The sequence below is a fragment of the Ailuropoda melanoleuca genome, chromosome 1, assembly GCF_002007445.2.
Source record: "Ailuropoda melanoleuca isolate Jingjing chromosome 1, ASM200744v2, whole genome shotgun sequence".
In the NCBI taxonomy this organism is placed as follows: Eukaryota; Metazoa; Chordata; class Mammalia; order Carnivora; family Ursidae; genus Ailuropoda; species Ailuropoda melanoleuca.
Window position 1 is genome coordinate 159934384 of NC_048218.1, and position 26863 is coordinate 159961246.

A 26863-nucleotide genomic window follows, 5' to 3' on the forward strand; every position below is an offset into this window, starting at 1 on the left:
TTCCTTATCACTGCCTCCTATTTGATGAGAACTTGCCGAGCAATTATTTTTCATTTAACATCACACGGTTTCTCCCCAGAGACTACTGTGGGGGCTGCTAAACTATGTTTTTTTTATTGATAAGTATGATTTTATTAATATGCTAGGGATATTAATGTATCAAAATTGATAACCTTCTATAAGCTTCAGATTAATACACACGTACTGAAGCATGAGATGCCATTTCAGAGCCCCTTATTGGAAACACATTACCTGCTTATCAGGCTGGAGTTCCCTCCAATCCAGTGGAAAAGGAGGGACTCTGAAAGAGCCCCTATGGGATTTTTGCCTTTTTTTGTATGTCACCGATTTGTCATTACTAAGTAATTGATGCCAGGATTAATCAAGAAAAATCACAAGCTGTTTTCATAAATAAGGCTTGCCCTATGAGACTGGTTTCAGTCCCTTAGGAAATGACACGCTGCACCTCCTTACAAATGCTCAGTAATGGCCTACTTAGACTCTATTATGTTTGCTTTCTAAGTGCTATTAGGAGTTTCTTTTACATTTTTTTTTTCATTAAGGTAAAAATGGCCATTTGAACAAGTTTTTAAGGGGTCATTTAAAAATATTTGCAGTTTGAGAAATAGAACGAAGTCACTAAACATGTCCCTGAAGGGTGGCTTCAAGCTGTGTTGTGGGGGGAAGATTTGAGTTGGTGAAACTCGGCTTTTGAAGCCTTGTGTTCCGTAAAAGCTTTTCTGTGTTCTTTTTCAGGTATGTGGCCAGTTGGATAGACAGAAGGCAGCATCAATCAGAAAAGGCCAATTTAACTATTCTTTTTGATAAATACGTTCCTGCATGCTTGGATAAGCTGAGAACAAGCTTTAAAACCATCACTTCGATTCCCGAGAACAGCCTGGTGCAGGTTTGCCTTCGGTTACCCCGTTTTACGTTCTAGTCCTGGTGCGGTGGTGTGGCTCGATGGGGGCTGCAGGGGGTTTTGCTCGCTTGATGAGGAAGATGCAAAGAGCCTGGGTGACTCCATCGGTTGGGCATCTGACTCTTGATCTCAGCTGGGGTCTGGATCTCAGGGTCGTGAGTTCTGGTCCCGTGATGGGCTCCACGCTGGGTGTGGAGCCTACTTGAAAAAATGAAATAATAAAAAAAGAAGAGACAAAGATTGCTGGGGTCGTCAGGGGTCGTCAGGTTGCTTCAGCTCTCTTTCCCCAGCTCCATGGTCCCCAGGGCTGTTTGCAAACCTCTGTGACATGCCTATCACATTCTGTTATCACTCGGGGTGGGGTCTGTTTTTTTCATGGGACTGTCATCTAGAGGGCAGAAGCCACCTTGTATTTATTTTTATGTCCCCAGAAATTGACATAGTTCCTCGCACACAGCAGGGGCCAAGTGTGTGTTTACTTAATCATTGTGCTCCTCCAAGTGTATTGGAGTGGACTAAGAAGACCACAGTAGTAACAGCCGGATTTGTTTTTCTGTCTCCTGAGTAACCGGCCCAGAGAAGGTGCTCCGTATGTTTTTTGACTACAGTAAATCCAGCAACTAAAGATGCTGGTCAGTAAGAGAAAGCTTCTGAGCTTGACCACCCACAGCCCTCCCATGCTCTTCTTCCTTTCTGCTCTCCCCCTCCCCAAGACACTCATGAAGTCAGGTCAGTCTCCATAAAGAGTTCGTCATACTCCAGGAACAGGTCTGTTCTGATCCTCGTTCCGAGACAGTTGGCAAGACGGAAGGGTACCTACGATAGGTTGTCATGGAAGCAAATGAAAATAATTCACACCACACAGAAATGAAGGTTGTGATCTTAATCTCAGCATGAAGAAAAATAGTCCCCAGCCTTTACAAGTATAAAACTTCACAAAAGATTTACAATTAGAAATCCTTTTTTTTTTTTCCCTTTAGGAACAAAATTGGTTTTGGAGTACTTTGTTACCATTAAGTTCCTATGTTACCAGATTTGTTTGAAGCTAAATTAGAAATAGTCACAAGCATAATAAGAAGAGAAAGTTCAGGTTTTTGGATAATTCACACACTAATTAAGTAAACGATAGTCTTCAACAGTAATTATCTGAGGTATAATTTATTTCTGAAAGCAGGTCTGAATTTATTCATAATGAATTAATTATGTGGTTAGCCTAATTAGACTTCCTCTGGTGTAGGACTTGCAAAAGCATGATTGTGTTCTTTCTCAAGTTGACTTATGTATTTGTGTGATTCTCTGTAGTGTGAAATTTTTCATTCAAGAGTAGTGTGAAAATAGGTCAGTAGGAATTAATATGACTTGCCCTCTCACTTCCTCCTTTTGTAGTATTCAGAAATGGCATTTTATCCTCCGCTCCTTTTCAGCTGTTGTTCTATGGAGTAGGCTCTTTTCTGTGATTACTTGTAAGGACAAAATTGGGGATGAACATGAGGACAGAAGGGAATACCTTCAAATGACTAAGAAATTAATGTGTTCCGTTTTTCAATAAATGCCATGTATTCACTTTCAGTTTGGTTGGGTATCTCAGCTCCTTCATAATGTACCCTGGAGTCTGATGTTACTGCTGGCTGACACAGAGCTCTACGTGTTCTCCAAGTACTGCGTTTGGGAGAAACCAGAAAAGGGACGCGTTAGGAGAGTCTCCAGATCAGCGGATAACCTCACATTGAAATCTTCCGGTCCCTTTTTTGGTTTTGACTTTGGTTTTAACAGCCCCTTAGAGCACCAGGGCTTCTACTCAGAAGTAGCAAAGCCTCACAGTCTTACATTATTTTTCTTGATAACAAATGGGTGATTTTTTTATTTCTTTTGGAGGGTTATTTTAAAATGGCAGATATGAAACTATGTAACATACCAGAAATTAGGAGAGAAGATTGGAGAATATAACAGGTGGTCAACTTTGCAAGTTGAAAACCTTTGTAAACGATTTCTGGGAGCTACTTTCCGTGTTACCACGAGTTTTCCCAGCTCTCATGGCTGGGAAAGAAAGACGCCTGCCCGCGCAAGCCTGACTCACATTGCTGTCTGTATCATAGTCCTCAAATCTAGGGCTGCCTTCAGAAAGCAGGGGAACGGTACCAGGAGTTCTGCGAGTCTGGGATAATGCTACTAAGTGCCAGCTGGTTCTGTGCTTCAGAGAAGTTGCTGGAAAACATGTTGATGGCTGGTTATTGGTTACCTTTGGGAAAGGCCTTTGCAAGCAGCCGTGTTCCCCTCATCGCTGACCTGGTTGTTCTGAACTCAGGCTGTGTTTCTGACCCACAGCACATTGCTGTCTCACATGGTGGGAGTGAAGGACAAGTTCCTGAACAGCATTTCTTCCAAGGTTAAATTTAGTTTGGTGTTCAAAAAAAAAAAAAGGTCACAGGCGAAGGCTGCCAGTCTGACTTTCTAAGTTTATACAACAGGTGGGAAAAACCCGCTGCCAAACACTAAAGCAAAGTGGGTTATCTAAATGTCCAACAAGAGGGAAATGCATAAATACCTCTCTGGAATCTTATGCACTCATTCCCTCTGATACCGGAGGACAGCACTTAGGGGGCAGGCAAGATATCTTTAGTTTGTTACTGAGTGAGAATGTGAGCTGTAGACACCTATGTGTACAGTGACTCCCTGTTAATAAAAAAAGAGAGCTTAGATATATTCCCCATTATCTTTTCTTTGTGCCTCTATGTATTCGTGTTTAGTGTGGTGATTACGAATTAGATAAGATAGTCCTTTTTTAAAAATAGCTGATTACTTAGAAGACTGGCTTCATTAAAAGTTGCAAAGGTTCTCTACCAGTGACTTAGAAAACCAAGGCAGTAATTTTTGTCTGTTTCAGTGTAGCAAGTCACAGATTGGGGAAAATTCTATAATCTCTTCAGGAGCAAGGGAATTTGTTAGTCTGCCCTCTGCTATTGAGGAACTGTTGGCCTAAATGAATAGCTTTTTATTTTTCATTAGACTCTTTGTACCCTTCTGGAATGCTTGTTGACTCCTGACAATGTACCTTCTGACAGCCCAAAAGAAGTTTATGAAGTCTACTTTGTCTTTGCTTGTATCTGGGCCTTCGGAGGCACTCTGCTGCAAGATCAGGTATGTTTTGAGATAGTGCACAGAAATAATTTATAGAACCAGTTTTACTTGGGGGGCAGGTTGTAATGTGATCCCTGCGTTTGTTTTTTTTTAATATCATTGTAATCTCTGCCATTGGCCCTGTTTTCTTGTAAGCTGATGTGTTTAGGCAAGCTCATGCAGGCTAGTAGCTCTAACTTCGGCTGATGCTGTCGAGCCCATAGCCTTGCCCCGGATCTCTCCTTGGAGCTCAGGGGCCGGTGTTTCCACCTGCCTCTGGAGCAGTGCCAGCAGTGTGCTCTTGCACGGGCCAGTCATGCTCCCTGTGCCAGAGACAGAGCTCTTCATCTGCCCCACCCCCAAATTGGCTCTTCCTCTTCACCCTTTCTTGTCCTCAGGGATACGCTCATTCCTTCCAGTTGCTCGAGTTAAAGACCCAGGAGACACCATTCTTCTTTACTTCTGTATCCAGTGGTCATGGGGTCCTTTCAGGCACACAACAGCTGTCAAGTCTGTCCCCACCTCCCTGTCCCTACAGCCTTCATTCAGGAATGTATCATCTTCAGCTTGTGCTGGGCAGTCACGGTGTCTTAGCTCTGGCTGCCGTAACAAAATCCGCACCTTGGATGGCTTAACTGACAGAACTTTACTTTCGGTTCTGGAGGCTGGGAGTCCAAGGTCAGGGTGCCAGCGTGGTCAAGTTCTGGCAAGGACCCTCTTCCTGGCTTACAGACAGGTGCTTTTTTGCTGTGTCCTCACATGACAGAGAACAGCAGTTAAAAAGGCACTAATCCCATCATGAAGGCCCAAGCCTCATGACCTCACCTAAACCGAGTTACCTCCCAAGGCCCCATCTCCAAATACCATCACATTGGCGGTTAGAGCTTCAACATAGGAATGTGGAGCAGGAGGGGTGGACACATTCAGTATACAGTGCGTAAGAACCTTGAAATTGGTTTCCCTGTCACTAGTCTTACCTCTAATCAGTCTCTTACATGATTCTTGGTGTAATTATTTGAGAACCAGACTCAGCTCAGGCCAGTTCCTTTCCACAGGTCTTGCCTTCAGCCTAACATGAGCCTACCATTGCCTGCCCAGCATTCCTAGCGTAGCTCATCCGTGGCTGCTGATTTCTCTTGGACAAACACTTGAGACGAGCTTGCTTGAGTACATGCATACGCGTGCACACTCACACATGTACACATGGCTTAAACTTAGGTGCAGAATGGGAGTGTTTCATGTTAGAAGATGGCACATCTGATCTCCCCCCTGCTCCTCTGTATGTAGATTTTGTCATGTAATGTTTCCAGTAATTGTTCAGTCTGTCTTCATGGTACACATAAAGCTCAGAGGCACAGAAGAACTTGACCAAAGTTACACTGATAGGAAATGACAGCACCAGGATTCACACCCGTGTATGTCTCCAAAGGCCACCCCTTCCAGGGTACCTCAGGGTCTCTCACGGTCATAACTGATCCTACAGGTACCTCTGAATCTTTGCCTTAAAAATAGATGGCCCACATCTTCTAGACTTTGCCAGATGTTTCTGGATATAAACAGGGAATTTAAATTGGAAGGCATCACAGCCAAGAGGGCCCCATATTTCCATTGGTTGACTTGTCGTAGGTCCTCAGATACATGCTTGCTAAAACCTGTGGGCCAGTTCTTCTTCTTGTTGTCACTAGGTCACTGTAAATCATATCTATAAATAGGCATGGAATTCACTTGGCCTGCTAGATCTGATTTTGATCGTTCTCAGAAGCCACATTCCCTTCGGTAATATCCAAGGCTTTCTAAAGAAAAGCAGCCTGTGTTGCTTTGAGTAACAGTCAAGAGTTAGTGTTGGGTGACTTCATGTGGTTTTTCTCAGGCACAATTTACAGCATGTGTGGACTTCTCCTTCACAGAGGCCATGAGCCCTTTCCCCAACTTATCCCCCTCCCATGTTTTTTTATGCTCTTCTAGGGTTCGCCACAAGGTTTTTCCTTCACTTGAATGTCAACAAGGTAAAATTGTGTGAGTAGGATGTGGACAGTGGAGATCCCTCTACTCCCGACCACCTCCCTCCCAGCTGATTGCCTTTTCATCTTTCCAGTTTTCAAACATGGCCGCCTTCCCAGCAGTCCATCAAGCTGGGCACTGGGCCACCACAGTGGTCACCTAACTCCCGCAGACACTCTGTCCCTAAATAAGACTCATCTTCTTCATCCTCATCCTCTTCACCATCACCATCACCTTCACATCTTCAAAAGGACTCTAACTATGAAACATTCAAAACGGAGGCCATAAAGTTGGAAACATGAATGAAAAAGACAGAAGAAATACTCTTAAGATAGCCATTTATTTGTTGAACAAATCTGAGTGCCTGCTGGATGTCCGAGAATATGCATAGGTCTCTTAGCTATTTTACTGAATCTTCAAAAAAATAAAACCTCTATAGGCACAACTAGCCTCCTCCCCTTTTACAAAAAAAGGAGCCGAAACTTTGATAGGCTGCTTGAGGATGCCCAGGTAATGTCTGAGCCACGTTCAGACTGCAGCACGCTGGCTCAGGTCCTGTGTTCTTAAGCCAGCCCCTTGCAGGCAGCTTCCAAAATAGGTCTTGGACCAGCTCTCCCTGAGCTCCCATAAACTGCTATTATCACTTCTCACTTGGCTTCTAAGGTAACAGCCTCACTGGTCTGCTGCTGTACCTCCCCCATAATCCATTATCCTCTCAGCAGCCGGAGCGATTTTTTAAAATGTAAATTGAATTATATGATACACTTGAGAGTTTAAAACACTTTAATGGATTCCGTTTGCTTTTAGGATAAAGTGAAAAATTTAATACTATTTACAAGGCCTCTGGATCTAGTCCTGCCAGTCTTTCCCTGCTTCTTCTGCCACTCGCTCTCCCCCGCCTCCCACCCCCTTCCACCAGCTGCGGTGCCGGTTTCTGGAACACAAGGTCTTTGTTACCACAGGATCTCTGCCCGTGATGACCTCTGCCTGCTTCTTGGAACGGTCTTCTCCTTAATCTGTGCCGATTGTCAAAGACGGCTCACCAAACATCCAATTAAAATAGATTCACCCCTGTTACTCTCACTTAGAGCAAACTCTCCTTTCACAGCACCTATTTCTGCATTTGTCGGCTTAGCCTCTGCTTCCAACGTGCCTCTTCGTGTCCCTGCTTCTATCTCCCCATACGTTCTGTCATGGCAGACGTTCTGTTTCCTTTCTTCCCTGGTCTAGAACAAACGCGTTCCAGCTGAATGAACTAATTAGTCAAAGATGTGTCACTAAAATGATCTTGCTGACATAGTGGTTAGCAAATTTAGATGTGAAGTCAAAGTCCTATGTATTCTGCCCACAGAGGATGGTGCCAGGCGTTTTACCTTCAGAACTGATTTGATTTAAGACCAGCTTTTGTTGGGTGATAAAATACCCATGCCACCAGCTGGAAGAGAGCTCACAGGAGCCTAGACGCACTAACACATGAGCGGTGGTGAGCAGGCGTGCGAGCTGAGCGTATTCGGAAGATGGCGGCAAGCGCTGCCTGCTAGATTCCTCACCCTTCTCTGCCCTCGGCGCACACTCCTGTTCTCCAGCCATCCTGTCTCTGCTCATGGGTGTGATCGGCCCAGCACAAGAAGTGGGCCATCGTCCAAGGACACAGGCCAGCAAAGAAAAAGCAGTTTTAAAGATGATCCTGCAGATGAAGAAGTCAGTGTGCCAGGTGGTTCGGTGGATGGAGGGAGTCAGTGGGCTGGGTCGTCCGGTGGGTGTTGGAGACAGCAGGCCAGGTCTTCCTATGGCTACAGAAGGGTTTTATAAGCTGCCAATTTCCATTTCCCCTTCTTTTCCAAACCCTCATCTAGTAGCAAAGGGCTTGTACCTATCATCATACAAAGAGAAGCACCTTCTAGCAGGGAAAGCCTGTTCCTATTCTAGCAAGGCCCACTGTCAGTCCTTTGTGTAGGGCAGCAGTTTGTCTGGAGTTTTCAATTGGACCACTGACTCGTGCCCTGCTAGAGAACCAAGAACATGCCTTTCCTCATCCCTCGGGGTGGGGGTTTCCAGATTTTGAATTTCAAATATAAACAATTTGACTAATGACTTGAAGGAATGAAATAGGGTTACCAGATGTTTACTTTTCTAAATAAGGACATTTATAAACAATGACCATAATGAATACCATAATTTTGTAAAGGAAAAGCTATTTCAGTACCAAAAGGTCCAAGAAGACTTTAAGCTCAAATAGAGGGCAGTATTTAAATCTAATAATGTTACCAGTTTTTTTTAAGTATTCCTTTGTTCTTACCTTTCTTATTTTATCAAGAATTGATGTGAATGTTGGTAGAAATCAACACCAGTGTTTGAGAACCACCGTCTCACTGTACCTAGCATGGTAATTTGCATGAGAGCTCATTGTTAAATTGAATAACCCAGGGGTAATCGAAGGTTCACCTAACCTTACTTTGCTTTTTAAGTTAATAATTATTCCAGAAAATTTGTACCTGATGGATATAAGGCAATTAAAGCTTTCTGCCTCTCTGATATTATCACTCATTATAAGTTACTTCTAGTTATTTATTTTTCTTGGGTCAGTTACTCAGTCCCACTTGTAATTATAACTCTGTACATGGCAAATACTGTGTTGAACAGGATTTGGAGGGGCTTTGTATGTGTTCAAAATTACCTCTAGGTCTGCAGTAAGGATTTCTCCTGTTCTCCTTAGCTTTCTGGCTCTCAAGCTGAATTCAGTCGGTGGTGGCACAAAGAGATGAAAGCAGTGAAGTTCCCATCCCAGGGGACAATCTTTGATTATTATCTGGACCACAAAACTAAGAAATTCTTGCCTTGGTCGGATAAAGTCCCCACATTTACTATGGATCCAGAGGTACCTCTTCAGGTAGGTGGATGGAACACAGTAATTTTCGAGCTGCACTGTGCTGGTTGGAGCCTTTTAGTTTCATGTTCGAGCAGTCCTTCTTTCCCCGCCTGATGGAAAAAGTTTTGTTGATAGGCTCAAGCTCACATAGCGCATTGCCTGGGAGAGAAGGATCTTAGTTGTAAGAACAACTAGTGAGATGGCTCTTAAGTTCACGCAAACTTTTTAAAAAAAATTTCAACCATAGTCTATACTAACCACTTTCTTTATATCTTAGAACTTTTGTGAGTTTAATTAAAAATCAGACATATTTCTGTTAGTTCCAATGTTTCCTATATCTGACCGTATTGTGAATTTATTAGACAGCACTTTTCATGTAGAACTTCTTTTCTTTAACCCCCCAAGCCATCAAATGGATGTGTTCACGCTCCTCAACTCAGAGGTTTCAAATTCTCATGGAAGCTGACAAATCTAAATGAATCTTTTTTTAAAAATTATTTCTCTTGATAGATTGTTGTTTTACCTTTCTCTGGTGTTGACTTATTCTTCACTCATCTTCTTCTTCTGCCCCAATCTCTTTTCCTTTTCATGAGACTTCTTAAAATCACGACATTCTGATTCACGTGGGAGCTTACTGCTTCCGGTAGTGCTATGTGAATAGATTATAGGGGGTTTCTAAGGTATTAACTAGCAGCTGGTGTGACCTAAGAGAAAACCCAGTGTATGTCTTCCTGGAGCTGCTGGAGCAAATGCCACGAGGCAGGTGGCTTAACAACAGACATTTCTCGTCTCATGGTTCTGGAGGCTAGACGTTGAAAGACCGAGTGTCAGCAGGAATGGTCCCTTCTGAGGCTGTCAGGGAGAGTCTGTTCCAGGCCTCCGTCTGGAGTTCGCAGGGGATCTTGATGTGCCTCGGTGTATGGCAGCATGGCTCTAGTCCTCGCGTGGCATGTTCCCCGCGTGTGTCTCTGTGTGCAAATTCCCCTCTGTATGAGGACACCAGTCATGGTGCTAGGGGCCTCCTCTACTTGTGTTAGTGTGCTGGGGCTGTCCTAACACGATTCCACACCCTGGGTGGCTTAAATATCAGAAACTCATTTTCTCACAGTTCTTTCCAGAGGCAAGAAATCCAGGATTGAGGTGTTGGGGGGTTTGGTTTCTCCCGAGAGCTCTCTCCCTGGCTTGCAGACGGCCGCCTTCTTGCTGCATCCACATGTGGCCTTGGTGTGTGTGCCTCCCTGAGCACTGTCTCCAAGTCTTCCCAAATTTCCTCTTCTCACAAGGACACCAGTCACATAGGGGCAGGGCCTACCCTTAATGGCTTCATTTTAACTTAATCATCTCTTTAAAGAGCCTGTTTTCAAATACAGTCACATTCTGAGGTAGTAGGGATTTGGGCTTTATCGTACGGATTTCGGGAGGATACCTTTTAACCCATAAACCTAACCGTGAGGAAACTTGCTTCACAAACGAGAAATCAGAAGTAGGATGGCCCCAAGACTGATTAGTTCTCTGACATGGTGATATCACCAAGGATTTGGGTCTTTCCATCTCTCTTCTCTGCTCTTCTTAACACTGGCATCGTTTTTAAGACTAGTGTCCTTCCCGGTCTGGAAAGGACTCCGTAGCCTCAGCAGTTAACCTTCAGAGGGAAAGGACACTTTGTCATCTATTTTTTTTTTTAATTAAGAGTGTGGAAACTTCTCAGAAGTCCCAGAGCAGACTGCCTGTTGAGCCTCTAATACTCCAGGGCTCACATGCCACCCCTAACCTGTCTCAGGCAAAGGTACTGGGTTACCCTAATTGGATTTGATGAATCATCACACTGCCATGGGAGCCAGGTTGAGCTTCCCTGGAGCTCGTGCATGTGGAGGAAGCACAGAGACTTGGACAAAGTGGGAGCTCTGACAGGAAGGGGAAGTGGAGAAATGGGTGCTAGGAGACAACCAACCATGTCTGTTCCATCTGCTTGATAAATTTTGAAATCTGCTTTTGCTCAACCTACCTGGACTTCACCTACCTGGGAGTATTACCTAGCTAGTTGAAAACTGAGAATTTGTGATTAACCAAAGACAAAAAACTGGTATAGCGAGGTTGATGCATCTGACCAAGATATCTTTTATTCCACAGGGGATCTATTAGGACTTTATAGTCTTACTCTACACACAGTTGTACCAAGTGTGGTTATTCCACTGACAGTTTCTTAACGAACTGGAAGGGAACCCTACTGAGTCAGTAATAACAGTCAGTGCTAATATTACATAAGTCTAACTCAGACCCTTTTCTAATTGCTTTACATGGATTAACTATCCTTAAAACAACTTTCTAAGGCAGAGGCCATTGGAAACCTTTTTACATATGGAAAATGGGAGTGTCAAGGGAGGAAGTAATGTGTGTCCAGTCCACGTCCTGATGCACCTTCTGCATGGTAGGAAAGACAGGGCTCAGGCTCTGGACAGACGTGGGTTTTTATCCAAGTACGACCACTTACTACTTTGCCGTGACCTCCTTCAAGCTATCAGTGTTCTCTAAGCTTTAGTTTCATCGTCTCCGAAATGAAAATCATGACCCAACTCCCCTCATAGATTAGTTATGAGTATCAGATGACCTAGTGTATGAAGCACTTAACATCATACCTGTCACAAACTCAGCTCTCAGGAAGTGTGAATTATCGGTATTAATGTATAGAGAACACAGCCAATAGCCAAATTAAAAAGCACACGATGACAGTGAGCAGCCAAAGAGGAGAAAAAATATTGTAAAATGTAACTCTGATGAACAACAGTCATCTGGGAGTGTTTGATGTAGCCTAGAATAGTCTGTGCCTTTCAGTGGGCCCCAAGAGCATCACCAAATTAGAACAGAAAATGATCCTGAATGATCTATAAGATACTCAGTTGTGTTCATTATGTGTTAACCAATTAGGGAAGAATATATGGTAGAATTTAGGTGTTAATTTTTTTTTTTTTAAGAACAGTCTGAATCTTGCAAGTGGTTTTTTTACCCCCTTTTTATTTTGGCCACCAAAATGCAAGAAATGTCAACTCTGTTTTAATCACTGTACAGGATTCTATTTCTTGCATGTCTCTGCCTGCTACCTCTTTCCCTGACATTATATATTAGTCTCTGTTCCCTGAATCTGGTGTTTATTTCCGTTTTTCATTTTATTGTATTCTCGTAAGCCACTTCAAATTTGTTGTGAAACGATAAAGTATATAAAGAAGTCCATAATTTTCAAAACAGAAGCATTGCTATAAAGGTTTTTTTGAACAAAACCATGCATAATATGTTCGACATGTACTTTGGACTTAGGAATATTTCACTTAAAATCACTGTTTCCCACCAGTGGGTCTCTCCCCATGCTGAACTCCTTTAGTGTAAATTCTGCCCTGATCATTTGGCCACTTCATCTTACCCAGCCAAGGCCTGGCTACCAACTTTGATTTATGTGTGGCCTGGCTTTTCAAGTGTTTCGTCAGCTCCTAGAGAGTGGTGGACGGTTTCTGAAGCGTTAATTGTATTCCCTTGTAAGCATAACACGAGGCTGGACAGAGTGTAGGTAGTCCGTGATGGGGGCTTTGGATGGTACTTCAGTTGGAAAAGATAAGCCCATTGCTTACGCTACTGCATTTTGATGGTACCACCCAGTTGCTCTCCTCAAGCTATAACGTCTGAACTATGACAGTTCAAAACTGAGTATCAGATAAGATCTTTCCTACTGAAGGTGAACTTGAATTAAGAATTCTTTGGGTCTCAATTCTCAAGTGACTGTGTTGGTTAAGATCTAAAATTTTGGAATGCCTCTCCTTCTGACTTTTCTCTCATTCTGTTCCTCCCCCCTCTCCCCTCCACCCCAAGAGAGTTGTGGTTCACACAGCAGAGACAACTCGTCTCAGATATTTCGTAGAGTTGCTGCTTGAGAAAGGACAACCCCTAATGCTAGTAGGAAATGCCGGGGTGGGAAAGACAGCCTTTGTAAGCGACATGCTGGCAAGTCTCTCTGAGGATTACATCATGTCCCGTGTGCCTTTCAACTACTATACGACGTCTGCAGCTCTGCAAAGTAAGTGTCCCTCCTGCTTATATTTTAGAAAGAAGGCATCAGAAACTGTCAAGGCTGGGACATGTAGCCCGAGGGGAAGACTGCTTTCTCTAGGCTTCAGACGTTTTGCTTCGGCCTCAGATGAATTTTTACTTATCACCAAACTGGGTAAAATATACTTTGTTTCAGTATTGTGATTTTGTTGACATCAACAGTGTTCATTGCTTTGCCTCCACATGGTTTGGTCACTTTTAATCAATTTATGGAGTCCTAGCAACATAAGGGTGTCCACAAGGAAGAGTGCCCTGGTTACCTTTCCAAGCAAGGGATTGATTTAGGAGAACTTCATTAAAACTGTATTGATGAAATGCCAGGCCATGAGCTGTTAATTAAATCTTAGGAAAATTGTAAGAATAATTTTAGCCTTTGAATAAATGTATTGGTGTAAACAAAATAACCACACAGATTTGGGGCATTCTGAGTTAGGAAGGGCAAGCTAAGTAGACATGGGAAGTGAAGGAGATAGTGTACAAAGAGCTAAAATTGGTAGATCTGTCACTGTCCAGGAGAGTGTCAGGGTTATGTTGGTGGTGGGGGCAGTGAAACTCCCTATTATCCAGTAGTTGATTAAACCTGTTGAGTTGCCCTGGTTGTGGTTTCTGTGTGTGTGTGTGTGTGTGTGTGTGTGTGTGTGTGTGTGTGCGCGCGCGCGCGCGCATGCACATGGGTATATGTTGTCACTGTTTTCCTGGCTTTATCAGTAGAGATTAATAATAAATTTTCTTACTGATATCATTAACTCAGCCAAGAGTGATTGTTTTTTTTGTAATCTCTCAATGAGGTTTGTCTTCCTTGACCTCATGAATGGAACAGTTAAAAAATCCGACTTGACGATGTCTCTTTTAATTCTTTAGCAAATCTGTATTATTTATCTACTTTTCCCAAGGCACTGTGTCCATTGCATGTTTTTCATTCACAGACACAGAAGGAGGGATCACTTTATCACTTGGAAATGGAAGATTAGGGCTACAATTCAATAATCGAACAAAGTACTTGACTGTGCTATGAGTTCACCTTGCTAATTCCTGAAAGGGTTCAGTCATTGGTGTAAGATATAGACACTGCCTGTTAGCACAACACATAGGAAGACTGGTGTACTTGAAAGAAAGTTTGGGTTTCAGACCTTCAAGCTGGCGTGGTATGCAGGCAAAGATGGGATTTGAGAGAAAAATCAGCGTAAGCAAGCATAAGAAAGAGAAAATTACAGAACACGTTCAATTAATTGAATCCCTAAGTTGGCTGAAGCACAGGGACGGAGTAGAAGATAGGGAAAAGGGTGCAGTGGTGCATTGGAGCTGGACTGTAGATAGAATGCCCACCTGTTAGGTTTGCCACAGAGTGAGGGGATTTCTAGGACATGAGATTTTTAGGGTTGAAATCAGGAGAGTTTGGGGCACCTGGGTGGCTCAGTTGGTTAAGTGTATGACTCTTGCTTTTGGCTCAGGTCATGATCTTGTGGTCATGAGATTGAGCCCCTAGTTGGGCTCTGCACTGGATGTGGAGCCTGTTGGAGATTCTCTCTCTCCTCTCCCCTCTGCCCTTCCCACTGCCACCCCCACCCCAGCTCACATGCATGCGCGCTCACTCTCAGAAAACAAACAAACCAGGATAGTCCCAGACAACATGGAATGGTTGGTCACTGTACCTGCAGAAAGAGCTAAGATGCAAGCTGCAGAAAATGTATTTCATTTGGTAGGAAACGGTGAGCCATTCGACAAGGTACAGGCTGTCCTTTGGCAGGAGATGTCTGAGGTGGGGAGAGCAGTCCCCGTGGGTTAGTGTACCAGCTGAATGTAGTGTTGCTCTGACTGAAATAGAGGAATGGTGAAAAGGAAGAGACATGAGATACCATTTACAGGCCAGGTCAGGCAGATCTGGGACCGGGAGAGAAAGATGGTACTAAAGCTTGGCACCTGGCTGACGAAGAGAGTGTTAATCCCACAAAGAGGAGCACAGAAGGGAAAAAGGAAGAGGGGGATTGTGAGTGGGGAAGAGGCTTGTTTGCTGCGGGCCAAACATCCTGGCACCAGTGGCTGATGGGAAGCACACATTTGGAAATACCAAGTCCACTGCTTGGAAGAAGGCTTTGTTAACTTATTCATGATACACTTCTTTGTTCTTTCACTCATTTAACAAATGGCTTGTTGGGTTGTCATCAGGGATAAGTCACGAACACGATGTAGTTCCTTGTCCTCAAGCTATTCGTAGTCTATTGGGAGAGTCAGCAACTATTAGACACTATATCTTACTCGGTTCAGGATTTTCTACCCCCTAGGTTTTCTCTCAAGTGAACACAACGTCACTGAGGCACATGGAGAAATGTAAGTTAATGTGTGCACAGGGTCGAGTCTGCGTACAGCATTCCCTTACACCTGTGCCCTTGGGTGACCCAAGAAGAGAGGTATGGGGACCCTCGTGGTTGTCCATAGACACTCCTGCAGCAGTGACAGGGAAGGACTGAGGGAGCAGGCCTAGGCTGGCCTGGCAGTGTGCCATGGGGTAGAGCGTGTTCAGGGAGCAAAGCGTACAGACCCACAGCAGCGTTGCCTCAGATGGCTGACCAGTGAGATGTGCTGTGTGAGAGGAAAGGAGAGGCGAGGTGAGCTCTGCCAATAGGAGGGAGGTTGGCAGGGAAGCATGACACAGAGGAGGTGACCAGAGGGCCATCACTGCCACCACCCTGCACAGAGCTGATACCTGAAGACTTAGGAGTGGATGAAATGGACAGAAGATGAGGAAAAGTGAGGGGAAAAAAAGGACAAAGGACAGAAACTAACATATCTGACTGGTGAGCAAAATGATGCATTTGTTTCAGGAATTCTTGAGAAACCTCTAGAGAAAAAAGCCGGCCGTATCTATGGTCCAGGAGGAAATAAAAAGTTAGTTTATTTCATTGACGACATGAATATGCCGGAAGTGGACTCCTACGGCACGGCGCAGCCCCACGCACTGATTCGACAGCACATCGATTACGGACACTGGTACGCGGGTCTCTGTGTCCTGTTCTCACTGAAATCACCACCGTTATTATGGATGAACAATGAAGAATGAAATTGCCCCAATTTCTTCCTCTTCTGAGGAATATTTTCTGGGATAACTTTTGGGTTTCATTTTATATCCCCTTTTCATCATCATAAATGCAGTAGGTTCCCTTTGTATCTTTGGAAGAATTGGACTGAAAAGCATCTTAGAAACATTACTGTCTAGTTGAAGCATTAAACTCTCAGGTACATTAACTCGCACTAAGTTACTTAGACACCTGACCCTGTTCTGTGGGATGCACTTGTTTGGTAACGTCTGGGCGTTGCCGTGTGTCCATCCCCGCTGCTAACTAGAGGGAGAGCCCCAGCCTCACTGTGGGTATTGCGAACAGAAGTGGAGTCACGTGGGAATCAATAAGCAGGAGCAGTAGGTATTGATTCAGCCCCTTATGCCGATGTGGGCATTGGAGGAGCCATGTAGGCTTCTGTTTTCTAAGCTTTAGTTTTTGTGTCTCTGAGCTGAGGCTAACACGTCCAACATCACAGAGCGATTCTAAAGATCAAAGGAGACAGTTCGTGAGAAAGTCCTGCATAAACGGGGATTTTATCGTGCTGTCATATTCAGGTTTTGGATTTAAGGTTCTGTTTTCTGTCTTTCAGGTATGATAGACAGAAGGTGATGCTTAAAGAAATCCACAACTGTCAGTATGTTGCCTGCATGAACCTGACGGTGGGCAGTTCCATGATCAATCCTAGACTACAGGTAGGGTGTGGAGTTCTGCTGTTGCCCAAATAGGCCCCAAGTGAAACCTCAGACATTGTAGATTGTGAGTCTGCATGCTTTTTGTACAAACTAGGGCTCCTACTGGACTTTCGGTGTAAGCCTTTTTTTTTTTTAATTATTTTTTAAGAGCAGGTGCAGGTTCACAAACTGAACACTTTTAATTGAAAGGACTGCAAAGAGTTCCCATAATCCACTCTCACACTCCTCCTACATCATTTTACCCTATTATGAGCGTCTTGCATTAGTGTTCTTCCTGCATTTATTACAGTCGATGAACCATTATCAATCCATTATTATTAACCAAAGTCCAAGGTTTACATTAGAGTTCGTTCATTGTGTTGTGTATTCTGTGGGTTTTGGTAAATGTGTAATGCCAGATATCCACCATGAAAATACCATACAGAATAGTTTCACTGTGCCAGAAATCTCCAGTGCTCCACCTAATATCCATCCCTCCCTTCCTGAATCTCTGTCAACCAGTTGATCCTTTTATTATCTCCATGGTTTACCTTTTCCAAAATGTCACATAGTTGAAATCCCATAGTATGTGGCCTTTTTAGATTGGCTTCTTACACTGCGCTTAAATACACGTTTACGGTTTCTCCATGTCTTTCCATGGCTTGATAGCTCTTTTTTTTTTTTTTACTACTATGTAATAATATTCATTGTATTGGTGTACCAGTTTGTTTATCCATTCACCTATTGAAGGATGCCTTGGTTGTTTCCCCATCTAGGAATTATGAGTAAAGCTGATAAAAATATTAATGTGCGTGTTTTGTGTGTGCATATAACCTTTTAATAACAATAACCCCCACCACCTGTAACATACATAAAAGAACAGTATACAACAGTAAGTGTTGCTTACTCCCTTATCTGGCATCAGCTGGGGGTTGGCTGGGTGACTCATGATCTTGGATGGGCTCATTCCTATGCCTGGGAGTTGACTATCAGCGAATCTGTGGTGACTTTGACTAAAGTGATAAGGACAGGGTGGCTCAGCTTCATGTGTCTCACATCCATTAATAGGCTCGTACAATTCATGGCAAAGGTAGGGCCTTAAGAGAGCAAGTGGAAGCATACGAGCTTCTGACAGTGACTGATGCAGTGTCGTTTCCACCTCCTCCTGTTGGCTCAGTCGATTCCTGGAGCCAGGCCCAGAGTCAGAGAGGAAGGTACCACAGTGACATGGCAGGGGCATGGAATATAGGAAAGGTTAAAACAACTATAACAACAACAACAAAACACTTTTTTTTTCTTCAATCTATTGTACCATTATAATTCCTATTATATGTAACTCTTGGATTTGTTTTGTTTTTCAGAGACATTTCACTGTGTTTGCGTTCAACTTTCCATCCTTGGATGCGCTACAAACCATCTATAGCCAAATTCTTAACTTCCATTTTCAGCAGCAAGCATTTGGCCCATCACTTCTCAGGAGTGGCCCCTCTTTGATACAGGCAACAATCACACTCCATCAGATGATGACACATAACTTTTTACCCACAGTTGTTAAATTCCACTACCTCTTTAATCTGAGAGACCTGTCAAACGTCTTCCAGGTACCTTGGTGGCTCTGGGTTATGCGTCTTGGGTGGAGGAATGATTATGGTAAGATTAATGGTGTTCAGTTATGGAACTTAGCTCAAGGTGATGATACATACATACCTACTTTTGTATGTATTCTTTGATGTTACACCATAAACTTCTCTGTGAAGTATGCATGGCAGGTTTATTCCCATTGTATCAATGGGAATAGTGGTTTCTTCCAGGTTGTGCAGAGACGTAGCTGCAGAAGCAAGGGTAGAAGTCTGACACCCTGTTCCGTGTATTCCATATAAATATCTGAGTGCCTCCTTTTGGGCCAAGTGAGGGGGATCATTTCTCATTTTTTCATATTTATATGATATGATTTTTAAACATACATCAAGAGAAATGTCACAATTTCTTACACTGTTAAGATTATTTTGACTTGACCTTGACACTTGATTGGCTTACCGCGTAAAAGGACAGTGTTTCTGTATTTGGTTTAGAAAGGAAATTCCAAAGAGGGAATTGAAACCTGGAATTAAAAAAAAGAAAAAAAAATCAACTGGTGTGATCTACTGTCTACAGTAAAGCTGTTGGAGGATTATTTATGGCCTGAAGTTCTTTTGTGAGAGAGGGAGTGGAAAATTTCAGGAGACTTCTTTGTATTTGGTGATTTTTGTTTCTTTATATTTTTATAACCCTCTTTCCTAAGTTACTCTGCAGATGCCTTACAGCCATAACACTGTGTCAGACAACAGTTTCCTGAAGGTGGACCACTCCTTCTCCTTGCTGTATTTTCAGCACCTGCTGGAATGACTGTGCTCAATACAGTGTTGTTTAAAAGCTAATTTTTTAAAAAAAATTATTAAAGAGCATAAGCAAGCAAGTGGGGGGAGGGGCAGAGGTAGAGGGTGAGAGAAAATCTCAAGAAGATGCCATGCTGAACACAGAGGCCGACATGGGCCTCGATCTCATGGCCCTGAGATCCGTGACCTGAGCCGAGATCAGGAGTCATATGCTTAATCAGCTAAGCCACCCGGGCGCCCTAAAGCTGATTTTTAATCTTAGGGAACAAAGGGAAGGAAAGCCATAGGTGACACGGGAGAGAGGCTTGCTCATTGCTTATGTCCAGTCTGTCAGCTACACCCCACGCCCCCAAAAAGTTGTTGAGGCTTCGTAACTCCTTGCCTCCAACTCGCTGTGTTCTAAGTCCAGAGCCGGCTGACTCTCTCCTGAAGGAGTGGGTCTGTATGGATCCAGGATCCTGGCCAGCAGCATTGGACGGGGGAGACAAAATGCTTTGGGACTAGTTCTGGATCTACCCACAAAGTGTGATTTCAGGCAGTTTACTTTTGATCTCATATTCTTCAGCTGCTAAATGGAGGCGTTAGATTGACAGATATCAAAGGATTTTAGGATTAAAAAAAATGATCATGTGACATTCGTGTTAGCTGTTTGTACTTTGGTTTGGGAAGCTTCATCTTTTGGGAGACTTGATAGACACAAGTCCTCAGATGAGCTATTTACTTCCTGGGCTGGCTTGTGAAATACGGTCTTACCTACATTCTAAAACTGGGTGTAATGATAGTCAATTTCTAAGATGTTACTTATCCAAGAGTAAAACTACTATGATAATTCTATTTATAGTAATTCTTCTAACTTAATAAATTGCTGAACTTAGTATACGGTTAAAATGTTAAAGGAAAATACTATTGTGGAATGTCATCAGTTTCTGATTTTTTAATTGTTCACATTCTTGCCTTGTAGGGCATTTTATTTGCTTCTCCCGAATGTTTAAAATGTCCAAATGATTTAATCGGCCTGTGGCTTCATGAGTCTTCTCGTGTTTATGGAGACAAACTGGTAGACCCAAAGGATTGTGATTTGTTTCAGAAGAAAATGCTGGAAACTGCTTGTAAATATTTTGAGGTAAGTGTGTGGGATGTCAGAGGTCACTCTTTGCTCTGGGGCTAACTGGTGTTGGGGCAGAGGTGGCTGGAATTGCACACATGCTTCCCTTGCTAGAACAGCAGTGATTCCAGAATATCCTCAGTCTGTACTTGGGAGCAAGTCCTCACAGATTGACCTGCAGGTCCTTCCTTTGGTGGGCTACTGTGCTTCCAGATGAATCATTCCTGGAGGCTGACGTGACTGGATTTTCCTGTCCCTCCTCCTGCAGGGTGTAGACAGTCACGTGCTGCTTCAGAAGCCCCTCATCTATTGCCACTTTGCTCATGGCGGCCGAGATCCATGCTACCTGCCGGTGAGGGACTGGGAGGTGCTGAAGACCGTTCTCACGGAGGCCTTAGACAACTACAATGAACTGAATGCTGCCATGCCCCTGGTCTTATTTGAAGACGCCATGCAGCACGTGTGAGTTGGCAAGTCATGATGCTTTTTCACAGAGTAAAAGCGGCCAGGTCTCCACAGTCGTCGTGCTTCTGTGGATCATACTAAGCAGTCCAAGCTGGCAGTTCCTGTCTCTTGTTTGTCATACTGTGTAAAACTGCAAGTGTCTCTCTCTGTTACATCCTAATCTTAATCATGTCTGAGGCCAGTACACACACTACTTTCTGAAGCATCGTTACAGCCATGATTTCATTTTATTTCACTGCAGCCCTGAGAGGTAAGAATATTGAGAAAGAGACAGGTGTGTGACTCAATGAAACTGTAAGGTTCCTAACTGACAGAAGCAGGATGAACTGAAGCTGCTGGTCACTGATGAAGCATGTTTATTGAGTGCCTACTGAGTACTAAACAGGAACAGCGCCAGCCTCTTCACTACTCTGGTACACATTAGAAAAGGAAGGGGGCATGTTTTCTTTGCAGATAATTAGACAGATGCCACTGTCCTGATGTAGGGCTTGGCTGACAAGGCTCTGTCTCACCTCATAGACTGGGTGCCTTGTGCAGTGCAGAGATCATGCAACCATCCATAGCTCCCTTGCTGTCAGACATTGTTCTAGGTACTGAGGATACGGCTCCAAACGAGATTGTCTAGTCCTTACTCTAGCTGAGCTTACATTTTAGTGATGCTGAGGAACATTTATAAAGGCATAAACAAGCAAGATGGCAGAAAGTGATGTGTAATGCTGAGAAATAGATCAGTCGATTCCAAGAAATAAATATGTGCATTTCCATAAAGGGTCTGGGTATCTCTGTGAAGAGGTGACATTTAAGGTAAGATCAAATGGTAAGCAGGAGCTAAGCATGGAAAGATCTGGAAGAACATTCTAGGCAGGGGTGTATGTCATGTGGCCCCATGGCTGAATGTTCAAAAACAGAAAAGGGGTCATCATGGTCGCAGCATGGAGAAGAAGTGGGGAGAGCAATATTTGACAAGCATGGAGACCCCAGAACAGGTCTTACTGACACAGGGAATGTCCCTGTAACCAGAGGAAGGAGTTTCCATTTTATTCTAAGCGCAGTGAGAAGCTCTTCAACAGATTTTAGCATGGGAATGACATCATTTGTGGAAGAGTCTAGGCAGCTGGCCATTGCTGCCGCTGTGTGGGCAGTGGGTGCCTCTTCGCATCCTGCACTGCTCTCCTCGTCACCGTGATGGGTCACTGGCTGTATTAGTTTGCTGGTGTTGCTCTACCAAACTACCGCATACGGGCGGTTTAGAAAAACAGGTACTTATTGCCTCACGGTGGAGGTAAGAAGTCTGAAATAGAGGTGACAGAGAGCCACACTCCCTCTGCAGGTGCTGGGAGGGATCTGTTCCAGAATTCTTGCTAGCTTCTGGTAGTTTCTTGGCTTGTGGCAGCTTACCTCCAGCCCTCACATGGCCTTCTCCCTGTGTGTGTGTGCCTGCGTCCAAATTTCTCCTTTTTATAAGGACGCCAGTTGTGGTGGATAGGAGCCCATCTTAGTCCAGAATGGTGCTGTCATGTCTTAACCAATTACTTCCTCAGTGACACTATTTCCAGATAAGCCTGTATTCGGAGGTACTAGGGGGTTAGGACTTCAGTAGATGAATTTGGGGGGGGGTGCCATTCTGTCTGTAACACTGGCCTTTCCAGCAAGTGACATTTGGGCAAAGGTTAAAAGAACGAAATCATGGTTAAAAATGAGTCAAGAAAGAAGGAAGTATGGGAAGAAGGAAATTCAAAGAGACACACCAAAAAGGCAGAGAGTTCATTTGTCACGAGTGGCGAAGAAAAACTTGGGAGACCTCCCCAGCATGAGTTATTACAAGCATGTTCAGTATTGATTGATTCATTGATCCCTTTGCAGCTTCAGTCCTCTGATGACACCCACAAAGGTTTTAGTTAGAATCTGTGACCGTGGTGCTACCTGAAGTGTTAGTGTCGCTGCTCCTGCTTGGGTTCGGACACTGACTGTGAACATAAGTCATGGGGCAGGTGAAAGACACGGCCCATTGCCACTAAGGGCGAGAGTCTTCTCACCTGATCCTTCATCGTGGGCTTCTCAGTGGCCTTCAGCAGGAAGGCTGTTGCTTTGATCAGAGCTGGTGAGCTAGCAGCTGATTTACTCAGGGTTAGACGTGATCTCAGAATGTGCCCTTGAGGGCTCTGAAGAAGGAATTTGCTGCTTCGAGAACCTGGTGAGGTGCAAACCTCAAAGCATACATTAAAACAAAAGGAAAACTCTGCTTTGTAACCTCGGGTTTCGTTTGTCTCAGAGTAATTTCACGGCTTTCCCGAGGTGGTTTTGTTGTGTGGTCATGTGAAGTCAACCTCATGGACCAGTTGAGCCTCTCACCATAACCTGTCTCGTTAGTTATTGAAGGTTTGCAGCTGAGATGCACACGTCCTAGTATAAGTGACCCCAACCTTGCTTTTTCACAAAGTGCTTTTGTAAAAAATCATCTAGGTGCATCGGTCAAGGATGGAAGTTTACCTTCATTTCAGAAAAGCAACCCAGAACTAACATCATGGTGTCTCATCTTTTGCATTAGGGTTTCCGTAATGCTTATATTTCAGTTCTTTCCTTTGCTCAGCATTTATAATGTAATTATGACCTATTTCTTCAACCAAGGTGATAAGGCCAACTTATTCCTAACTGTAAAAGGTATCAGTAATATCAGTGGTTCAGCCATTCAGAATCTCTTCAATAATACAAAACAAGGGATTAGTTGGCCTTGCTGGATTCTGAAGGTTTCAGTAAGTTTTCTGGAGTGCTCGAGGACAGATGAAGCTTTGGTGCAAAGGAAGTAAGAATCCTAGAGGCAAGTAGTGAATCTGCATGAAGTAAATCACATGTGATTTGGCCGAAACAAATCCAGTCTTTCCAAAGTAATTCTACAGCAGAAGTTTCTGGCATGAAGGCATTCTCCCTTTGATGTTGCTGCACATGGCTGCCAGTATAAAATTGGGGTCTTTCTTGCTAATCAAAAAAAACTTGCAGCCTTGCCGAAAGGCCTTCTATATGGACCGTAAGAAGCAGTGAGGGTTGCACGTGTGATTTCCACAGGGACAGTTGATGGGGCATCCAGTGTGAGTGGCCTCTTTGTTTCATGGGGAAGCAGATGAACGAAAACTAGAGGTGTAAAATAAAAATTCAGATTTCATGTCTAGAAGTTTTTCTAAAAAACGCAACAGACACGGTCCCCAGGCCCTTCAGTCTTCTGCTACCGTGCGTGTGCTTTCTCTGAGCAGGTGTCGCATCAGCCGAATCCTTCGGACCCCTCAGGGCCACGCGCTCTTGATTGGCGTGGGTGGCAGTGGCAAGCAGAGCTTGTCCCGGCTGGCAGCTTACATCTGCAGCCTTGAGGTCTTCCAGATCACTCTGACTGAAGGCTTTGGAATCCAAGAACTTCAGGTGAGTAAGAGCGGAAGACAGCCCTTCTCCCCCGACTGCCTGGTGGGTGTAAAGCCTGAGCTGGTAGTGTGCCCAGGTCAGCTGGGACTCCCGGATTTGGCCAAGGCCTCCCCAAACAAATAAGAGGAAAGCTTTGGGGGGATTTAGTTAAGTTTGTCTGTTTCTCCTTCATGATAAATTTAGTAATTGTAAAATTCGTAAATGTCGATAAGTATATAAACCTATAAGCCTATAGATCCGACTCGGAAAATATATTAAATACTTGCTTAAAACAGGGGGCACCTGGGTGCTGCAGTCAGCTGGGCGTCCGACTCTTGGTTTCAGCTCAGGTTCTGATCTCAGGGTTGTGGGATTGAGCCCCACGTTGGGCTCTGTGCTCAGTGGAGAGTCTGCTTGGGTTTCTCTCTCCCTCTCTCTCTGCCCCACCTCCCTGTGCATGCACTCTATCTCTCAAATAAATGAATAAGTCTTAAAAAAAATAGTTTAAATACTTGTTTACAACAAGCATGGTTTTCCCTTTGTATTGACCATGCCTGCTGTTCAACACTGCAATACTAACACTGTTAGTATTCCTGTATGTTGGAGGGGGAGAAAAAGACACTGCCTTTACAAGTCTACTTTGGATGAATCATGAAAATAAAATGTGATGAGAATACATTTAAGAAACTCTCATGTGCTTTGAAAAGTTGGCTTTTTCATCACAGCAGTAGTTAAAACAATATTCAGAGTTTGTGGGAAGTGAAATGTGGGTAAAATGCAACCATTTTCAACCAAAAAAAAAAAAAGAAAACAAATCCCATGCTTTCAATATTATTAAACAAAGCTAAATAAATAAGCAAACAAAAACTGTTTTCAATGAAATAGTTGTCGAAATGAACAGAATCTTCCTTTTACTGTGTTGCTTGGCAAGGGCATCCCCAAATTCATCATCAGTCTATTAGGAGGGAGTTGTCCATCAGCCACCGGTTGTCATTCCTATGCTCCATTAAGCCATGAACATGGCACTCATCATTAAATGCCAGAAAAAGGGGTGATGTCATGCTGTTTGCCCCCAAGCTGGATCACCGAGAAGGAAGAATGTGTGAACAGGGAAAGCTCTTGCATTATAGTTACTGAGTTCTTCCCAGCCCTCACACACATACTCCCCACGTCACGTCAGCATTTTAACAGCACATGAATGATGGCCTCCTTTCCTTACAGGTAGATCTTGCCAATTTGTACATCAGAACTGGAGCCAAGAACATGCCCACTGTGTTCCTGCTGACAGATGCCCAGGTTCTAGATGAGAGCTTTCTCGTGCTGATTAATGACTTGCTGGCATCAGGTGATTAAACCAACACATTTCTTGAAAGATCTTCCCCAATGACAAATTATCTGTAGTTGCAGTGAACTTTAAAGAGAGATAATTTGTCTTTGAGATGTTTGCTGGGGCAGTCTTTGGGGAGAAACCTATAAACCTAACTAATTTGAGGGCATCGCTTTCTTAGTCTGCTTATGGCTGTGAGGTGCCTTGGAGGAGCCTTCAGTGAAGTAAATGTTATTCCTGCACTATGAGCCTAGTGGTGTGTCTATCAGAGCTTGTCCTCAGTGTGTGGTGTGTCTTGTAAATGAAAAAAAAAAAAATATTCCTGATTTCAAACTTCTTATCCTTTAAACTGAACTTTGTATTATAAAGCATTCCAGGCATTAAAAAGTCATATCTAATATTTAAATTGTGACTGTCTTTCAGTAATTCTCCTTATTCCTTTGGGGCCAGGAGAAATCCCGGATCTGTTCAGTGATGAAGATGTAGACAACATAATTTTTGGAATTCGTAATGAAGTTCGTGGTCTAGGCATGGTGGACTCCAGAGAAAATTGTTGGAAATTCTTTCTGGCCAGGGTGCAGCTACAGCTCAAAGTAAGAAACCCTTGTGTACTTGCATAGTATTTAAAACCTGTTCTTGGAACTGTGACACGGTTCTATGTCAGGATTCATACTATGAGTTTGAATTGCAGTCATTGGTTTGGAAAGGACCTTTGCGTTTTTACATGTGCTCATGTCTGGAATAAACCTTCCTGAAGTGTCCCGCGATGCTGAGCGTCTGCAAAACATGGCGCTGAACAGACCGTGCGGTGCTTGATTGAATTGGATGTGGTCTCTGTCCTGGAGGAGCAGACGCTGCTCCAGGAGACAGGGGCCCTCACAAGTAATGATAGCACAGGACTGATGTTGGTAGTGCCGTGGGCTACAGGTGAGTGCAGCGTCCTTCGCTGCACTGGGCTCTGCTGGAGGAAGCCCTGTCGCATGGGTTGGCCATGGGTTGGAATCCAGGGAGAAGCAACGAAATAGCATTTATGTCAGAGGTAGGTTGGACTGTACAGGACACCTTCAGAGAAACACAAGATTGCTCTGAACGACTGGAACACAGGCTTCCTTTTGGGAGAAGGAGGTAGTCTGGCTGGGAAATAAATGAGGATGAGGTAGGGGGCTGAAAATCATGAAGAGTGCAATGAAAGAGGTTTGAGTTATGGTGCTGAGTTATGTCAGAACTTCAAGGCAAGCAGTTTAGATGTATTAACCAGCAGCCCTGAGGCTCAACCGGACGTCTTTCCCTCCAGATGCCTCTGTGCTTCAGTGTAGCTCCTACAGGTATAACGTTCCCAAATACTAGCAGCAGTGCAGATCAAATACTGTAAGACATGCCTCCAAACTCACGGCAGGAAGCCAGTGTATGGCAAAATCAGGCTTCCTGGAGTAGGAGTGGTTAGTAACCTACACAAGTTCCCACTTC

The 26863-nt window shown here is 43.8% G+C and overlaps 1 protein-coding gene across 1 annotated transcript in view; it reads left to right on the forward strand.

Annotated features, from left to right (window-relative positions):
* Nucleotides 1–26863, forward strand: part of DNAH11 (dynein axonemal heavy chain 11) — a 323435-nt gene that overhangs the window by 163671 nt on the left and 132901 nt on the right. The window contains exons 47-58 of the mRNA XM_034643547.1: nucleotides 757–907; nucleotides 3929–4060; nucleotides 8757–8930; nucleotides 12768–12972; nucleotides 15827–15992; nucleotides 16653–16755; nucleotides 18096–18335; nucleotides 20071–20232; nucleotides 20483–20676; nucleotides 23928–24090; nucleotides 25291–25414; nucleotides 25847–25989. Coding sequence (XP_034499438.1) covers nucleotides 757–907; nucleotides 3929–4060; nucleotides 8757–8930; nucleotides 12768–12972; nucleotides 15827–15992; nucleotides 16653–16755; nucleotides 18096–18335; nucleotides 20071–20232; nucleotides 20483–20676; nucleotides 23928–24090; nucleotides 25291–25414; nucleotides 25847–25989 — 1957 coding nt within the window. The remainder of the gene's footprint in view (nucleotides 1–756; nucleotides 908–3928; nucleotides 4061–8756; nucleotides 8931–12767; nucleotides 12973–15826; nucleotides 15993–16652; nucleotides 16756–18095; nucleotides 18336–20070; nucleotides 20233–20482; nucleotides 20677–23927; nucleotides 24091–25290; nucleotides 25415–25846; nucleotides 25990–26863) is intronic.